General features: G+C 50.6%; 1 protein-coding gene across 1 annotated transcript; it reads left to right on the plus strand.

Moving 5' to 3' along the window:
• Positions 1-4,156: 4,156 nt before the first annotated feature.
• Positions 4,157-16,339, plus strand: SYP (synaptophysin). Its single transcript, XM_007991681.3, has 7 exons — positions 4,157-4,234; positions 5,371-5,436; positions 6,568-6,692; positions 9,729-9,924; positions 10,646-10,837; positions 12,374-12,704; positions 14,866-16,339. The coding sequence occupies exons 1-6, from the start codon at positions 4,199-4,201 to the stop codon at positions 12,698-12,700; spliced, it is 942 nt and encodes a 313-aa protein (XP_007989872.2). The 5' UTR covers positions 4,157-4,198; the 3' UTR covers positions 12,701-12,704; positions 14,866-16,339.
• The last annotated feature ends 1,128 nt before the right edge of the window (positions 16,340-17,467 follow it).

Here is a 17,467-nt window from a genome sequence, read left to right on the forward strand (position 1 = left end):
AGTATTGGCAGTGGTGCAGGATGAGACCACCAGGCGGGGAGGAGCTCTTCCCAGCTCTCAGAGTAGGGGTTTCTCATTTGTATAATTTGTGCCAATCAAGCCAGGACTGAAATTTGAGGGAAGCCAGAATTGGAGACTAGGACTGAGAAGATTGAGTTACATTAGGCCTTGAAATAAAGGCTTAAAGTGGCTGGGCTGGAGTTAGGTGGCAACAGCAAGTCATGGGCAGGTCATAAAGAGTGAAGGGAGACTGTTGAGGGATGAGGTGGGAGAAACCACTGAGGCCAGATCAGGCGGAGCCTTGAATGCCAGGCCCCAAACTCTGGGATTTTTCCTATAAGCAGTGGGGAGCCATGGGAGGGATTTGAGTAGGGTAGTGACATAGTTAACATTGCATTTTAAATAGATGTTCTGACGGCTGTGCTGAAAACAGAAGGGAGGGGGAAGAGACTGGAGATGCTAAAATTGGCAGGAATGATGGTCGCCTTAGCCAGGGGAGGTGGCAGAGGAGATGGTGAGAAGTGAGTGGATTCCAGAGATGTGTAGGAGGTAAAATGAACCATTTATTGGGCCCTGTGCTAACTGCATTACAGTGATTATCTCGTTGAATCAGTGCAACAACCTTATAGGTATTATTTTAAACCATTTTACCTGTCCAGGGTCAAACAAGAAGAAATATCAGAGGTGGGATTCAAATTCAAGCAGTTTGATGCCAAGATCCATGCTTTTAACCCTTCCTGTGTACTGCTTCCCCAATAAGGCAACAACTGGGAAGTATCCATTACATATTTGTGTGAATGTTCATGTTCAAAAAAACAGGTATTGAGCTGGGCATGGTGACTCATGCCTGTAATCTCAGCACTTTGGGAGGCTGAGGCGGGAGGATCACTTGAGCCCAGGAGTTCAAGACCAGCCTGGGCAACAAAGTGAGACCTCGTCTCTACAAAAAAATTCAAAAATTAGCTGGGCATGGTGTCTCATGCCTGTGGTCCCAGCTACACAGGAGGCTGAGGCAGGAGGATCACTTGAGCCCAGGAGGTTGAGGCTGCAGTGAGCCATATTCATGCCACTGGACTCCAGCCTGGGCAACACAGGGAGACCCTGTCTCAAAAAAAAAAAAAAAAAAGAAAAGAAAAAAGAAAAAAAAAGGATATTCATTCAGATGGTTCAAAATTCAAAAGGTAGGCCAGATGCAGTGGTTCACACATGTAATCCCAGCACTTTGGGAGGCTGAAGTGAACAGTGGATCACTTAAGGTCAGGAGTTCACAACCAGCCTGGCCAACATGGCAAAACCCCATCTCTACTAAAAATACACACACAAAAAATAAAAATTCGCCAGACGTGGTGGTGTGTGCCTGTAATCCCAGCTACTCAGGTGGCAGAAGTAGAAGAATCGCTTGAACCCAGAAGGCGGAGGTTGCAGTGAACTGAGGTTGCACCACTGCACTCCAGCCTGGGCAACAGAGCGAGACTCTGTCTCAAAAACAAAACAAAACAAAACAAAACTACTGAGATGCTGTTTTTCATCTTTCAGGGTGGTGAGTATCAAAAAGTTTGATAATGTTCCATATTGGCAGGTTGGCCAGAAACAAGCATTCTCATAAATCGCTTGTGGAAGTTTCATTATCTTATACATTTATCTTTTAGCACATGCGTGAGTCTATCTGTAAGATGAATTCCTAGAAGTATGAAGCTGAACCAAACAGTAAATGCATTTATTTTTTTAGATTTTGCCCAATCGCCTTCTACACATGTTATACCATGTCTGCCTGTGTAGAAGGCAATTGGGCAAAATCTAGAAAAATAAATTCATTTACTGTTTTGTTCAGCTTCATACTTCCAGGAATTTATCTTACAGGTAGACTTGTACATGTGCTAGAAAGTGTATGTACGAAATGATACACTACCGGGCTGTTTATTTTTTATTTTATTTTATTTGAGATGGAGTCCCAAAAGGTACAAAGGGGTATAAAGTGAAAAGTTTCCCTACCCTCTGGAAGCAAATAGTATTATCAGGTATCTTTTATAGACATACAAGATGGTGTGCTGAAAAAAAAAAGATGCTGTACTGATAAGTTAGCACAGTGGCTAAGAGTAACAGGTCCTGGAGCCAGACTTCCTGGGTTCATATCCTGGTTCTACCAATTTGCCAGCTGTGTGAACTTAGGAAAATTCCTCTCTGCCTCGTAGTTTATTCAGCTGTAAAATGAAGACAGTTGTCGTACCTGTCCCATAGGGTTACAGTGAGAATTTAAGTGAGTAATACAGGCAAAGTTCTCTAAACAGTACTTGACAGAAAACAGCCACAATTTAAATATTAGCTATTCTCTGTCTGATATAACCCTTCTCTTCTCTTTGTACACAACTACCACACAGTTTGACATCTTGCATTTTTTACTTAACTAAATATCTTGGCAATCATTCCATAGTTCCATGTTATTATAATGACAGTGGCATAGTATCAAGAGTTTATTTAAACAGGCTACCAGCAATGAGCACTTTGGGAGTGTTCATTCTTTATCCTATTATAAACAGCCCTGGCCCAGGGCGGTGGCTCATACCTGTAATCCCAGCACTTTGGGAGGCCAAGGCAGGCGGATCACATGAGGTCAGGAGTTCATGACCAGCCTAGCCAATATGGTAAACCCTGTCTCTACTAAAACTACAAAAAAAAAAAAAAATTAGATGGGCATGGTGGCGGGTGCCTGTAACCCCAGCTACTTGGGGGAGGCTGAGGCAGGAAGAATTGCTTGAACCCGGGAGGCGGAGGTTGCAGTGAGCGGAGATCGTGCCACTGCACTCCAGCCTGGGCAACAGAGCGAGACTCCATCTCAAAACAATAAAAAATAAAAAATAAACAGGCCAGTCGTGTATTATCTTATACATATATCTTTTAGCACATTTATGAGTCTATCTGTAAGATGAATTCCTAGAAGTATGAAGCTGAACCAAACAGTAAATGAATTTATTTTTTTAGATTTTGCCCAATTGCCTTCTACACATGTTATACCAATGAAACTTCCACAGGCGATTTATGAGAATGCTTGTTTCTGGCCAACTTATCAATATGCAACGTTATCAAACTTTTTGATACCACCCTGAAAGATGAAAAACAGTATCTCAGTAGTTTTTTTTGTTTGTTTGCTTGTTTGTTTTGTTTTTGAGATGGAGTCTCGCTCTGTTACCCAGGCTGGAGTGCAGTGGTGCGATGTCGCCTCAGTGCAACCTCTGCCTCCTGGGTTCAAGTGATTCTCCCGCCTCAGCCTCCCAAGTAGCTGGGATTATAGGCGCCTGCCACCACAGCCAGCTAATTTTTGTATTTTTACTAGAGATGGGGTTTCACTGTGTTGGCCAGGCTGGTCTCAAACTCCTGAGCTCAAGTGATCCACCTATCTCAGCCTCCCAAAGTGCTGGGATTACAGGCATGAGCCACCCCACCTGGCCGAAGTTGAGCATCTTAAGCCCCAACTGTATTTTGGGTTTTGTATCATAGCCATCACTGTTGACCTTGATGGGCCTAGTTTTAGTTGCAGGAAGGAGGGTTATTCCAATTAAGAGAGAGCTAAGGAATAAATAGCAGGTAAAGTGGTAGAGTTAGAGTAGGCATTAATTTGACAAAGAGGAAGAGAGAAATAAGGGAGATGGTTAGCTGGGGGAAGGAGAGAGTTTCCGGGTATGCTTAAAATGCAGACTACGAAAAAGGAACCTGGAAGACCTTGAACCGTGTTTAAACTGCAGGGACTCTGGGCACTGCCAGCTAGTAGCTGGCTGACCTTGTGAGAGTCACTTAAGCTCTCTGGGGAATCATTTTCCTCATCTGTAAAAACGGCGGAATAGTCCCTACGACATAGGACTTTTGTAAGCATTAAATGAGTGAACACGTTTAACAAACTCAGAAAAGGGCCTGGCAAAGTTGTCACACTGTAGGACCAAACGGGGAGGTCTCCTCTCCCGAGCCCTCGAGCTGTGTTTTCCCAAGGCATATTCCGGCACGCTCTCGCGGCTCCAGTCTCCCGGCCGGAATGGCTGCCGGTGAGACTGGGGTACAACCCTCTGTGCGCAGGCGCGTTGCGGGCAAGGAGGGGGTGCGAGGGGCGGGGCTGCAGCCGCCTGGGCTGTTCCAACGAGCGCGCGCCGCCCCCGCCGCGCCCCGCGCCGCCCTTGCTAGCCGGCGCCTCCCGCCCCCTGCATTGCTGATGCTGCTGCTGGCAGACATGGACGTGGTGAATCAGGTACGCGCTCCAGCACCGTGGACAGAGCCCGCCGCTGCCCGGCTGCCAGGGCCGGGTCGCTCAGGCCCGCCGACTCTGGGAGGTGGTGGCCAGGGTCTGGCAGCGGAGACCCGGTCCCCGGCGCTGGGGCTGGGGTCTGCGGCAGGTGAAGGGGAGGAAAGGGGAGATGGAGGAAAGGAGTGCGCTCTTTGCCGCAGCGAGGGCCGTCCTCACTGCCGCAGCAGGGGCCCCGGAGCCCAGTTCATTACTGGCGACCGCGAGGGGAGGAATAGGGGCCCGGGGGCTGGAGTGAGGGCAAGGGACAAGGGGAGGGGAGAGTGGAAGGAAGATGGGGGGTGCTGCGGATAAGCTAGGAAATAGAGCGACAGAAGGTGTGGGGGCGGGGGTGGGGGAGAGGACTGGCACCCGCCCCTCCCAAACAGAGACTGTACCCCCATAGGCGACCACCCCTTCCCCCAGAGCACACCTAGGGGACAATCTGATTTTACTCCTTCCAAAACCCCCAGTCTCCTCACCTCCAGCACATAGCGACTGAAGCCATGTCCCAGCCCTCCCCCACCTTAATCAGTCCAGACCCTCTCCGCCATCTCTCTCTTCACCACCTCAGAAACTCACCCCCAATCAGTCCCAACCCTTCCCCATCCCCATCACCTCAGACCTCCACCATCACTGCCATCTGACACACCTTTACCGCTGCAGACCCTTCCCCCACCTGAGCCAAACCGACTCCTGCCCTGTTATGACTCACCTTCACCATCACAATCCCCCACCAGAATGCACCCCACTCCATCCCCATTCTCCACCCAAACCCCTTCCCTATCTGACTCGCCTTTATGTTTCAGACCTGCTCCCCCTCCTTAACTAGTCCTGACCTCATCCCCATCTCCCTCACCCCCGACCTCCTCTGCCATCTGACTCACCATCTCTTCAGACCTTCCCACCAGTCCTTGGACCCCAGGAGTCTTTTCTCAGAGACCCTGGGGCTCACACCTTCCCCAAGGTGTCACTTTCTCCTTTTCACCCCCTCCCTGAGGTCACATGCTCCATCCCCAGGGGTCATTGATAGGCAGCCTTGCCACTCACCTCCCTCTCTACCTCCAACAACCCCACCCCTTCCCCACTGTTTCTCTCCTCAGCTGGTGGCTGGGGGTCAGTTCCGGGTGGTCAAGGAGCCCCTCGGCTTTGTGAAGGTGCTGCAATGGGTGAGTGTGGTCTGGGCTGTTGGGGGAGAGTACAAGGAGAGAGGGAGGTCATGGGGTCCAGAAGAGCAGGGGTGGAGTAGGGACGGATAGCCAGAGATGAGTGCGGGGGTTGTAGGGGATGGGGGAATTAGGCTCCAGGTTGAGGTTTCAGGGGTTTGAAGCCAGAAAACAGATGAGCTGTGACGTCACATAGGGTTGAGGGTACCCCCGTTGTGAAGTGGGAGATTGTGACGTCCTACCTCCTCTCCTGAAGTGAGGGAGGGGTGGGGGAGGTGGAGCCTGTAGCAGATGCTGGGTGAGCTATGCAAAGCCAGAGAAACCCAGAGACAGTGAAGGTGACAGAGAGAATGAGGGACAGGGAATGATAAAGACAGAGATGGAAATACTGAGGAAAATAAAGAAATATGGAGATGAGAAGAGATACAGAGATAACAGAGAAGAGACAAACAGAAACAAAGAAAAGAGAGACACAGAAAACAGATGCAAAGAGAAACAGACGCAGGGAGAGAGGCAGGAAAACAGGGTGGGGGAGAGAGAGACACGGAGAGAAAGAGACACTCAGAAAAAAAGAGAAACCAACACACAGAGAGGCAAGAGGGAGACAGAGAGAGAGCCATCCAGAGACCGAGTGAGAGACAGGACAGAAAGACAGAGACAAACAGACCAAGAAACAGAAAGACACAGACATACAGGCATACACTTACACAGACAGAAAAAAGAGATAAAAAGAGACACCAAGAGATCAGACAGGCAGAGGCAGAGAGGATCAGAGACAAGAGAGACAAAGAGACATCTGAGAAAGACAAAGACACATAGAGAAACAGAGATACTGAGAGAAACAGAGACACAGTGAGATACACAGAGAACAACAGAGACAAACAGAGAAGAGGGAAGTCAGCATGGAGAGGCAGAGACAGAGAGAGACACAAAGAGAGAGAGAAACAGGAAGAGACAGCCATACCCTTGTAATCAGCTTGTCCTTGGTCCCGATGAGCCCTGATTAGGGGTTGGGGGTGGGGACTGCTCCATCTGCTGCTGCCTGTGCTGGGCCCCCAGTCTGTCCAGAGGAGGGCACCTCCCTCCCACATGCACACAGGTTCACTGTGGCCATCCCCATCCCTGCTGCCCAAGGTCTTCGCCATCTTCGCCTTTGCCACATGCGGCAGCTACAGTGGGGAGCTCCAGCTGAGCGTGGATTGTGCCAACAAGACCGAGAGTGACCTCAGCATCGAGGTCGAGTTCGAGTACCCCTTCAGGTGTGCTCCCACCCTGGGATCCCAACAGACCTGGGAGAGGAAGGGGCAGGGTGGAACCGGCCAATATCTCTCCCTCAAGTAGCTCTTGCCCAGCTCCCACCTCAAGAGGCCACATCCACTGGGATCACTGAGCACCTGCCTTGTACCCGGCACTGCTCTGGACTCTAGGACTATGTGGTGAGCAAGGCAGACATAGGCTGTGGCCCTCTGGCTCTGTTCCAGCAAAGGGGTAAAGGACAGACAATAAATAAGATACAAAAATAAAAGACAGGTGTATATACATACCTTAACCCGGTAGGTACTCAATTAATGTTAGCCAATATTATTATTTAATCCCCATTCATTCATTCTATACACATTTTTGAGAACTTATTGTATATCTGGTACTACTCAAAGTGCTGGGAGCATGATAGTAACTAAAACAGACCCAACTCCCGCCAGGCGCAGTGGCTCACGCCTGTAATCCCAGCACTTTGGGAGGCCGAGGCAGGTGGATCCCCTGAGGTCGGGAGTTTGAGACCAGCCTGACCAACATGGAGAAACCTCGTCTCTACTAAAAATACAAAATTAGCCAGGCATGATGGTGCATGTCTGTAATCCCGGCTACTCAGGAGGCTGAGGCAGGAGAATCACTTGAACCTGGGAGCCTAAATCGCGCCATTGCACTCCAGCCTGGGCAACAACAGCGAAACTCCATCTCAAAAAAAAAAAAAAACAGACCCAACTCCCTACCTTCATGGAGCCTAGATTATAACAAATAAATTAACAAAGAGGATAATAGCAGACTGAGAGAAACTCAAGGAGGGGATCCTCATGTAGGGTTTTATGGTAGAGAATAATGAGGGGCACTGCTTAGATATAGGGAAAAATTAAACCCAATTAAACAATTCTGACATTTATTGAGCTCATACTGTGTGCCGGGCACTACACTGGGTGCTAGGTGCACAAGAATGAGCACAGGTGGCATGGGCGCTACCCTCACAACGATGTCTACCTCCTGCAGGGTGGGACAATCGAGACCCACAGATGCAATCCCTGCACAGGTTTCTGAGACTCCCCCACTATTTGGCCAAATTACATAACCACTCTGGGTCTCAATTTCCTTATCTGTAAAAAGGAATACTAATAATATCTACCTCACAGGGTTGTGGTCAGCATTCAATGAGTTAATACTCATCAGGTGCTTAGCACAGTGCCTGGCACACAGTAAGTGCTCCATCAGTGTTTGTTCAATAAGTAAAATAAATTTAAGGAACTCAGGAAAGAGGACAGGGATTGAGTTGGAAACTGGGGGTCTTCAAGCACTAAGGGTAAATGTAGGCTCAAGAGATCACCCAGTTGGGGGATGGAAGAGTGAAAATAGAAGAAAACCTAGCACAGGCCCTGAGCAATGATGGAAAAGAGAGGAGGTGCCGGGAAAGTGTGGCCTGAGAGGCAGGGGGCAGCCAGGTATCCATGGGTCCACAGAGGCAAAGGAGAGAACAGTTTGGGGAAGGAAGGGGAGCTGGCAGCATGGGACACTGCTTAGAGCCCGCCCTTTGGGGATCCACAAGACCTCAACCATCCCTGCGCCCCCTCCCCACACCTCCCATGTCTAGAACTTTGGGTCCTAAGGCTTTAACCCACAAGTCCCCCAGAAAAAGAGTCTTGGCCCTGGGTCCCCCTGAGCAAATCTCTCCCAAACTGCCCTAATACCCAAGGACCTGTCATTCCCTCTTATGGACCTCCTCTCCTGACCCAGCCCACTAGAAACAGAAACTCAAACCCAGATGCAACTCCTAGCTCCATCACTTAGGAGCTGTACAACTTTGGGCAAGTAACAACCTTGCTAAGCCACTGTATGTTCATCTGTAAAAAGGGTATAATAAAGCCTGCTTTAGAGAATTGCTGGAGGCTGTCATTAAATGAGACAATTATGTAAACTGCTTAGTAGGTGATTAATAAGTGCAAGCCTCTTCCCTCAGGGCCTTTGCTACACAAAGGCATTGGCACCATTTGCTCAATCTCAGGATCCTGGCCTCCAATCTGAGACCGTGCTCCAGTACTTCTCCCCACAGACATTTTCTCTCTACAACCCCCACTTTTCTTCCATCACACCACAGGAAAGGCCTTAGTCCCAGGACACCTCCCCTCTTCCCTCACATACACACACCCTGTTCCAGGATCCCTTTACCCTCCTTTCTTTCTGTCTGTCTTTTCCTGTTGTGTAGTCGCTGGGCTCTCCTTTGCTATGCATACATTTTTTTCTCTAGAGGACCTGAACTGGGGTGGGAGAGGAAAGTCAACATGAGGAAGGGAGAAAACAAGGTTCAGATCCCAACTCTGACATTCCCTTGCCAGCTGTGTGACTTTAGGCAAGTTAATGCACTTCCCTGAGCCTCTGTTTCCACCTCTGTACATTTCATTTGATAAACATTTCTTGAGTGCCTGCTAGGTGCCAGCACTGTTCCAGGGCCTGGAGATACAGTGGTGAAAACAGAGGAAAAAGCCCCACCCTCTTGTAGTTACAGCAAAAAACAAGATTAAAAAAAATAAAATATCTGGTATGTCAGATGGGTACCACTACTATCGAGAAAAGTGGAGCAAGGAAGCCAGGCTAAGGAGTGCTGGTTGTGAGAATGTTTCCATTTAATTTTAAGTAGGGAGATCAGGGAAGGTCTCAATGAGAAGGTGACCGTTGAGCAAAGCTTCAAGGAGATGAGGGAGTAAGACCCGAAGCTATCTAGGGGGAAAGCATTCCCGGCAAAGGGAACAGCCAGTACAAACAAAGATCCTGGGGAGGGAGGATGCCTGGCAAGTTCTAGAAATAATCAAGAGACCAGAGTGCTTGGGTTGGAGTGAAGGATGAATAACACCTATCTCACCAGGATGTTTTGAGCAATCAGTGAAATGTGACTGGTACATAGTAGGTGCTCGATGAATGGTTATTTCCTCCTCTTCCTGGGGCCTTGTCAGAATCGGGGGGACCCATAATTGGGCTGGAGGGTTGAGGGGGTTCTTAGGGGCTGGGCCACACCTGCCCACCTCTGTTTGCAGGCTGCACCAAGTGTACTTTGATGCACCCACCTGCCGAGGGGGCACCACCAAGGTCTTCTTAGTTGGGGACTACTCCTCGTCAGCCGAATTCTTTGTCACCGTGGCTGTGTTTGCCTTCCTCTACTCCATGGGGGCTCTGGCCACCTACATCTTCCTGCAGAACAAGTACCGAGAGAATAACAAAGGGCCCATGCTGGTGAGTCCCCACAACCACTTGCATGTAGCGACCATGGGGACACGGAACCTCAGGGACATAGCCATGCTCACAGACCACACCAAATCCCAGACAGGCCCATAGGCACACAGCCACCATAACAGCCACACATATAGCTGCCGCTGCTATTAATCCACACCAGGCATCAGGGACACAGAGTCATAGAGTCACAGAGACATACAGCCCATGCAGAATCCCAGACAGGCCCACACCTGAGAACCTTCCTGCTCTCACACAACCACACAGCCTAGATCAAAGGAAGAGGCCCACAGAGGTTCACTGTGACAGTCATGCCTGTCATCATGCCACACCGACACACTGATTCCTACACTGCTGTACTCACACACCCTCAGCCTAGACACAAAATGACAAAAATTCCCACATGCAGACAAAAGTGGAAAGACACATTACTTTCCACAGATTCGGAAATCATCCCACAGAGTTCCCCTCCCCCCAACACCCACAGCCACATATCACAATCACACTCCCACATCCTCTGTGTCATGTACACACACAAGCTCAAGCTGGGAGGGCCACCTTCAGGTGAAAGTGCTGTGGGCTTGAGAGCTGAAAAGGCAGGGGAGAGACAGGCCTCTTCTGGGGGTCTCTTCCCCAAAGAAAGCCTGTGATCCGAGGAGGCCCCAGGGCCTAGCGTGAAGCAGTCCACTCACAGTGCCGTCTTCCTCACCCCTGCCTGCCTTAGGACTTTCTGGCCACGGCTGTGTTTGCCTTCATGTGGCTAGTTAGCTCATCGGCATGGGCCAAGGGGCTGTCAGATGTGAAGATGGCCACAGACCCAGAGAACATTATCAAGGAGATGCCCGTCTGCCGCCAGACAGGGAACACATGCAAGGAACTGAGAGACCCTGTGACCTCGGGACTCAACACCTCGGTGGTAAGCCCTAAGTGCTGGCTGGAGGAGGGAGAGTGGAAAACAGTACAGTCCGGCATGGGGAGTAGTGGAGTGGGAGAATGAGAGGAGAGTCAGGGGAGATCCAAGGGGTGTCCCTGGAGAACACGTGCCAACAACAACATTGAAGGATGAGCTAGCAATTGTAACCACTGTGACACCACAGACTGTCCCCAAAGGGGGAACATGACAGCTTCTGTCCAGATTAGGTTTGGGAGACCTGGATCCCAGACCCAGCCTAGACATGTAGAATTTCTGGCAATTCAGCACCCTCTCGGGACCTCAGTTTCCTCATGTGCAAAATGAAGGAAAAACTTGAAATGTTTCCCCACTTGGATGCCCCCTGGTGGCTGGAGTCAGACTGTCTGCGCTCAAATCCCAGCTCTACCTCTTGCAAGCTCCCTGACCTGAAACTAGCGACAGCCTCTCAGGGTTCAGTTGAGCATGTATAATCGAAAACTAATAATGGGTCTTGCTCCAAAGTTGAGTATTTAGTGAACTAATAATACGGAGTGCTCAGGAAAGGGCCTAGCACAAGGTAAGTCGTATACAAGGATTACAGATGCTAAGATTACAACTTTTCTTTCCTGTCACTTGCTGGATGTGAGACTTCAGGTAACTTAGCCTCTAGGGCCTCAGTTTCCTCAACTATAAAATGGGGATAGTATTTCCTGCCCAAAACTGAATTTTAAGTAAACTTATAACATGTAAAGCTCTTAGAAGAGGGCATGGCATATAGGAAAAGATACATAAAGTGTTTTATGTCTTAAAATTACTTTATGTGGCTGGGCGCAGTGGCTCATGCCTATAATCCCAGCACTTTGGGAGGCCAAGGCAGGCAGATCACCTGAGGTCGGGAGTTCAAGACCAGCCTAACCAAAATGGGGAAACCCCATCTCTACTAAAAATACAAAATTAGCCGAGTGTGGTGGCACATGCCTGTAATCCCAGCTACTCGGGAGGCTGAGGCAGGAGAATTGCTTGAACCCAGGAGGCGAAGGTTGTGGAGAGCCGAGATCGTGCCATTGCACTCCAGTCTGGGCAACAAGAGCGAAACTCCATCTCAAAAAAAAAAAAAAAAATTATGCAAGTTTCATATATTTTATACATGTACACTTATATATTTATATCTACATGTATGTATTTAGATGCATGTTAGTGGTATAGTTATATTTAATAAGTTTGTATCCTTACATTTTGCTATGAATATATTACAAATTTACATTTTATACATGCATAAACGTGTATATAATGTGCATATGTGCAAATATGTAAATAATTGTATATGTAATACTGATAGATCGCAGCATCCCCAGAACTCCAAATTCTTCTAACACGCCCTCCCCGCCAGAGGTGATTTTTCTGCACATCGATGTTCTCGCACTGGGACTCAGAGAGTCTGGGTTTCAGAAACTCCCACCCTGCGGAGCCTATGGATTCATTCCCCGCATGCTCATTCCTGCACGCAGGACCGCCAAGGCAATGGGCGGGGTACCACAGCCGAGCCTTGTCTCCCTGCAGGTGTTCGGCTTCCTGAACCTGGTGCTCTGGGTCGGCAACCTGTGGTTCGTGTTTAAGGAGACAGGCTGGGCCGCCCCGTTCCTGCGCGCGCCTCCCGGCGCCCCCGAGAAACAACCGGCACCCGGGGACGCCTACGGAGATGCGGGCTACGGGCAGGGCCCCGGCGGGTACGGGCCCCAGGATTCCTACGGGCCTCAGGGCGGCTACCAGCCTGACTACGGTCAACCAGCCGGCGGCGGTGGCGGTGGGTACGGGCCTCAGGGCGACTATGGGCAGCAAGGCTACGGCCCGCAGGGTGCACCCACCTCCTTCTCCAATCAGATGTAGTCTGGTGAGTGACCGGCGAGCGGTGCAGCCAAGGAGGGTACAAGAAAGTAGACGAGCGGGTCAGTGAACCAATAAGAGTCAGGGGTAAAGAGTACGTAAGGCGTTTACTGGGGCAAGTAAGGACTGAAGTTTGAAGGAGGCAATCAAGAGGCAGAGCTACCTGCTAAGAGCTGAAAAACTAGCCAATGAATGGAGAAAAGAAGAACGGTGCTTCAAGATGGACAGAACGAAGAGCCAATAGGAGGGAGATAGAAGTGCAAGTCCGGGGAAAGGCGGGGGGAGAGAAGCAGAGCAACCAATAAAGGGAGGGAATATCGGGGGACTTGCGCAATGGCAAGTCAGCGGAGCGCAAGAGTCACAGAAGCGACGAGGAGGTGGGTCTTAGAGGTGACTGATAAGCCAATAGGTGATAAGGCCAATAGATGGTGAGGGTAAATGGGCGTGGATCTTGAAGGTCAGACGAGCTCACCAATCCAGGAGGAGGGGATAGATCTGCCGCCTCTCCCCAATGCTCGAGGGGAGGGAAGTAGTGTGGATCTTCAAAGGAGGAAGAGGGACGGGGTGGGGTCCTGGAAAGGCTTGCCAGCCTTCTTGCTGGGCCTTAAAAGAGAAGTGAGGGTCGGGCTCGGTGGCTCGCGCCTGTAATCCCAGCACTTTAGGAGACCGAGGCGGGCGGATCGCTTGAGTCCAGGAGTTCGAGACCAGCCTGGGCAACATGCTGAAACCCCACCTCTACAAAAAATACAAAAATTAGCTGGGCGTGGTGGCATGCATCTGTCCCATCTACTTGGGAGGCTGAAGTGGGAGGATCACTTGAGCCTAGGAAGTTGAGGCTGCCGTGAACTATGATCCTGCCACTGCACTCCAGCCTGGCAACAGAGCGAGACCCTGTCTCAAAAAAAAGAAAGAAAGAAAAGAAATAAGAAAAGAGAGAGGCCAGGCGAGGTGGCTCATGCCTGTAATCCCAGCATTTTGGGAGGCCAAGGTGGGCGGATCACCTGAGGTTAGGAGTTCAAGACTAGCCTGGCCAACATGGTGAAACCCCGTCTCTATTAAAAATATAAAAATTATTTTTAATTTTTATATTAAAATTAAATATTTTAATTTTAGACGTGGTGGCGCACGTCTGTAGTTCCAGCTACCCTGGAGGCTGAGGCAGGAGAATAGCTTGAATCTGGGAGGTGGAGGTTCCAGTGAGTTTAGATTGTGCCACTGCACTCCAGCCTGGGCGACAGAGCGAGACTCTGTCTCAAAAAAAGAAAAAGAAAAAGAGAAGTGAGATTTCCCTCAGATAGGAGGGAGGATGTAGGGGAGGAAAGGCAGAAGGAAAAGGCTAGGGGGTGGCGTGAAGTAGGGGGAGGCAGAAGGTGGCAATACTTGGAGGTAGCCTCTGACACTGGGTTAGCCAGGATGGAAAGGGCATCCCATATCTAATTCATCAAAAAATCCTGTTGGTCCTACCTTCAAAAAATATATCCATCATCTTCCACTGTCATCTCTCCCGGACCTCTTCTCAGGTCTCCATTTCCATTCTGTTCTACTCATAGCATCTGGAGGGATTCTGTTAAATCCTAAATTAGGCCACAGTCCTCCTGTGCAGAACTCTGCCCTGTCGCAGGCTGGGCGTGGTAGCTCATGCCTGTAATCCTAGTACTTTGGGAGTGCTAGACTTGAACTCCTGGGCTCAGGCAATCCTCCCACCTCAGCCTCCCAAGTAGCTGAGACTATAAGTGTGAGCGACCATGCCCACCTCACTTTTTTTTTTTTCATTTCTTATTGTCACCCTGTGTTATACGATATAATCCACTCATGCATCATGTTTGCTGTGCGAAGTCTATCTCCCCCTGCTACAATATAAGCTGCACAAAGACAGGGATCTTTGTTTTGCTCAATATAGTTTAGCACAAATGGCTAGAACAGTACCTGTCAAGGGACTACTTTTTTGGTTGGGGGAGGGAGACTGTATCTCTTTGGTACCTAACCCAGTGGGGGCAAGGTCAGGTATATCTTCTCAGTAGAGGCAGCTGGGATGAAGTTGTCTCCAGCAATATAAGTGAAAGAAGAAAAGACATAAAGCCAGGAAAAAGGCATAACAGCCCAACCCCTATCTGAGGGCGCCACCCATGTCGGACCCCCTCTCCTTTCTGTGTCTTTTGTCTCTACAGGTCAGTGAAGCCCAGGAGGACCCATGGGGGGGCAAGAGCTCAGGAGAAGGCCTGCCCCCCTTCCCACCCCTACACCCTAGGTCTCCACCCCTCAAGCCAGGAGACCCTAACTGTCTTTGTTGTTTATATATATATATATTATATATAAATATCTATTTATCTGTCTGAGCCCTGCCCTCACTCTACTCCCCTCATGCACTAGGTGCCCAGTCTTGAGTGGGCCTCCTCTCTTACCCCTGTCCCTTTCCCTGCATCCCTTGGCCCCTCTCTGTTTACCCTCCCTGTCCCCTGAGGTTAGGGGGATCTGAAAGGACAGGGAGAGAACAGACCTCAGCTGTGTGGGGAGGGTGGGTGTGGCTTTAGACTCTCTCTTCTCTCCCCCTCCCCTCCTCCCAGCTCTGACCTTGGTTCCTCCAGCAATGCCTGCCTGAACAAAGGCCATTAGGGAAATCCAACTCCAGGGTGAGAGAAAGGCAGTGATTGGGGGGGCTTCAGGTAGAGAGAGCATTTTAGACCCAAGGTGGTCTTGGAGAGGAGCTGTGGAGTGGAGGGGTCGGCAGGGAGGCTGGGTTCCAGACAGAGTGGATCTGGAGTCTGAAGGAGAGGAGTGCGCTAGAGCATTCTGGGGTGGGGCTTGGAAGGACGCTGAGGGCAGGGTTCTAGAAGGGGCGGGGCTTTGAGTGAGGCAGAATGGTGGGCTCCAGAGTAGGTGGGTCTTGGACTGGGACCAGAGCCTATGGAAAGGGTGTGGCTTGGAACATTTGGGAGACTGAGCTTGATTATAAAGGGGACAGATCTTGAGCAAGGCAAGAAGTGGGATTCAAGAATGGGCCAAACCAGGGTTCTAGACAGGGTGGGGCTTAGAATGGAGCTTCCATGGTGGTTTCAGAAAGGGCAGCCCCTCCCCATGGTGCAGTGAAGAAAATGTTTTACAGTGGCTGGGTTTGGGCAGTGGAAAGGGGACTTGGATAGGAGCTTCCAGATGGGTTTTGTTAGGGATGGAGGAGAATGGCTCTGGCTACAGCTTGAGACGGAAGTGGCCTGAGAAGAGCCAAGTGATATGGCTTGTAGGGTGAGGCGTGGGATCCAGAGAGAAGCTCCCCACCACACACACCCTTCCCCACTCCTGTGATGAAACAGCTAGGTTAATCAGAGGACAGAACCAACGGGTCTGTGGGGCTGGCCCACCCCTCTTCCCCCTTCCCCTGCCCCCTCCCTCCCTCCACACCTCCACCCGTCCTGGGGTGGTTGGAGGCCCGGTCTGGAGCCCCTATCCTGCACCCTCTGCTGTGTCTGTGATGTCAGTAGTGCCTGTGATCGTGTGTTGCCATTTTGTCTGGCTGTGGCCCCTCCTTCTCCCCTCCAGACCCCTACCCTTTCCCAAACCCTTCGGTATTGTTTGAAGAATCCCCCCTCCCCAAGGAAGAACAAATATGATTCTCCTCTCCCAAATAAACTCCTTAACCACCTAGTCTACCCGGCTCTGGTTTCTCAGTGTGCCTTTTTCGGGTGCCGGAGAGGGGGTCAGCCAGGGAAGAAAGGAGGGAGAGGTTGTGAGAACAAGCTCCCCCCGGACCTACCGACTGCAGTTCAGCTTGCTGCACCATTTCAGGCCCCTTCAAAAGTGTTAGGCAGAGCGGCATCCTCTAGAAAGCCTCTCCTGCGGATCACTCTGTCACTCTCTGAATAGCCCTGCTCGCCCTCCCAATACTAGCCACCGAATGCCTGGTCTTTCTAGGATTTGGTTCTAATTCTGGTCCCTTAGTCAAGCCCCTTCCGAGCCCCCGTGGAACCCTCTCCTCAAATCCCCAAGGGATCCGAATAGAAGGAAACCTCACATTGCCTAACCCCCTCCCTAATCTTCAGACCCTGCTGTCTCTCTTTTCCCTGCCTCAGCCCAGGCTGGAAAAATGGGAGACCGGTTAGGCAAGGCCGGGAGGTGGGGCGCCGAGGTGACTCCTTAGTTCGTTATTCTCTTTTACCTCTCCACTCCACGGGAAGTGACAGGGACATGTGTAATGGGGGGCGGGAAGAGGTCCCTGGCGCCCGCGATGAAAGGCCTGGCCGCTGCAGCCTCCGTGCCTAATTAGAGACCCGGGCCAGGAGCCCGAGTTCTGACTGAGGCCATGGGACTCCCTCCTCCCAGCCCTGAGGCACAGCCAAGCCTGAGAGTGCGAAGGAGAGGCTCCCAGTCCTGGAACTGAGCTGGGGAAGGGGATAACTGGAGAGAGAAAAATGGAGGTGGGGGAGGGAAGGCTTTAAGAGGTACTTCTCAGGACTTGGGGGCGGGAGCGGGGCTGGACAGCTAGGCTTATAAGGATGAGGGGAGAGAGGGGAGGACGGCTTTGGAACCTGGCCTGGCTCTGAGAGGGGAATGAGAAGGGAGGAGTGCGTATAAGATCTAGCTCTCTAGTGGCTAGGGCCAGGTTCCCAGGTTCCCAGCGAGCACCAGCTGGGGCCGCGGGTGAGGTTGGGGGCCGTTGTTACAGCATTCATCGAGGAGACCCTCGGAGCCGCACCAGTGGGGAGGAGCCAAGAGATGTCTTTAACCCCTCTCCCAAATAAGCATCCGAAATAAATCGACACAAAATGTCAACACAAG

This window comes from Chlorocebus sabaeus, chromosome X (genome assembly GCF_047675955.1).
Source record: "Chlorocebus sabaeus isolate Y175 chromosome X, mChlSab1.0.hap1, whole genome shotgun sequence".
NCBI classification, from domain to species: domain Eukaryota; kingdom Metazoa; phylum Chordata; class Mammalia; order Primates; family Cercopithecidae; genus Chlorocebus; species Chlorocebus sabaeus.

Coding starts and splice junctions, on each gene's coding strand:
- SYP (XM_007991681.3), top strand. CDS start 4,199: ATGCTGCTGCTGGCAGACATGGACGTGGTGAATCAG. Junction 4,235..5,370: donor ACATGGACGTGGTGAATCAG/GTACGCGCTCCA, acceptor TTCTCTCCTCAG/CTGGTGGCTGGGGGTCAGTT. Junction 9,925..10,645: donor ATAACAAAGGGCCCATGCTG/GTGAGTCCCCAC, acceptor TGCCTGCCTTAG/GACTTTCTGGCCACGGCTGT.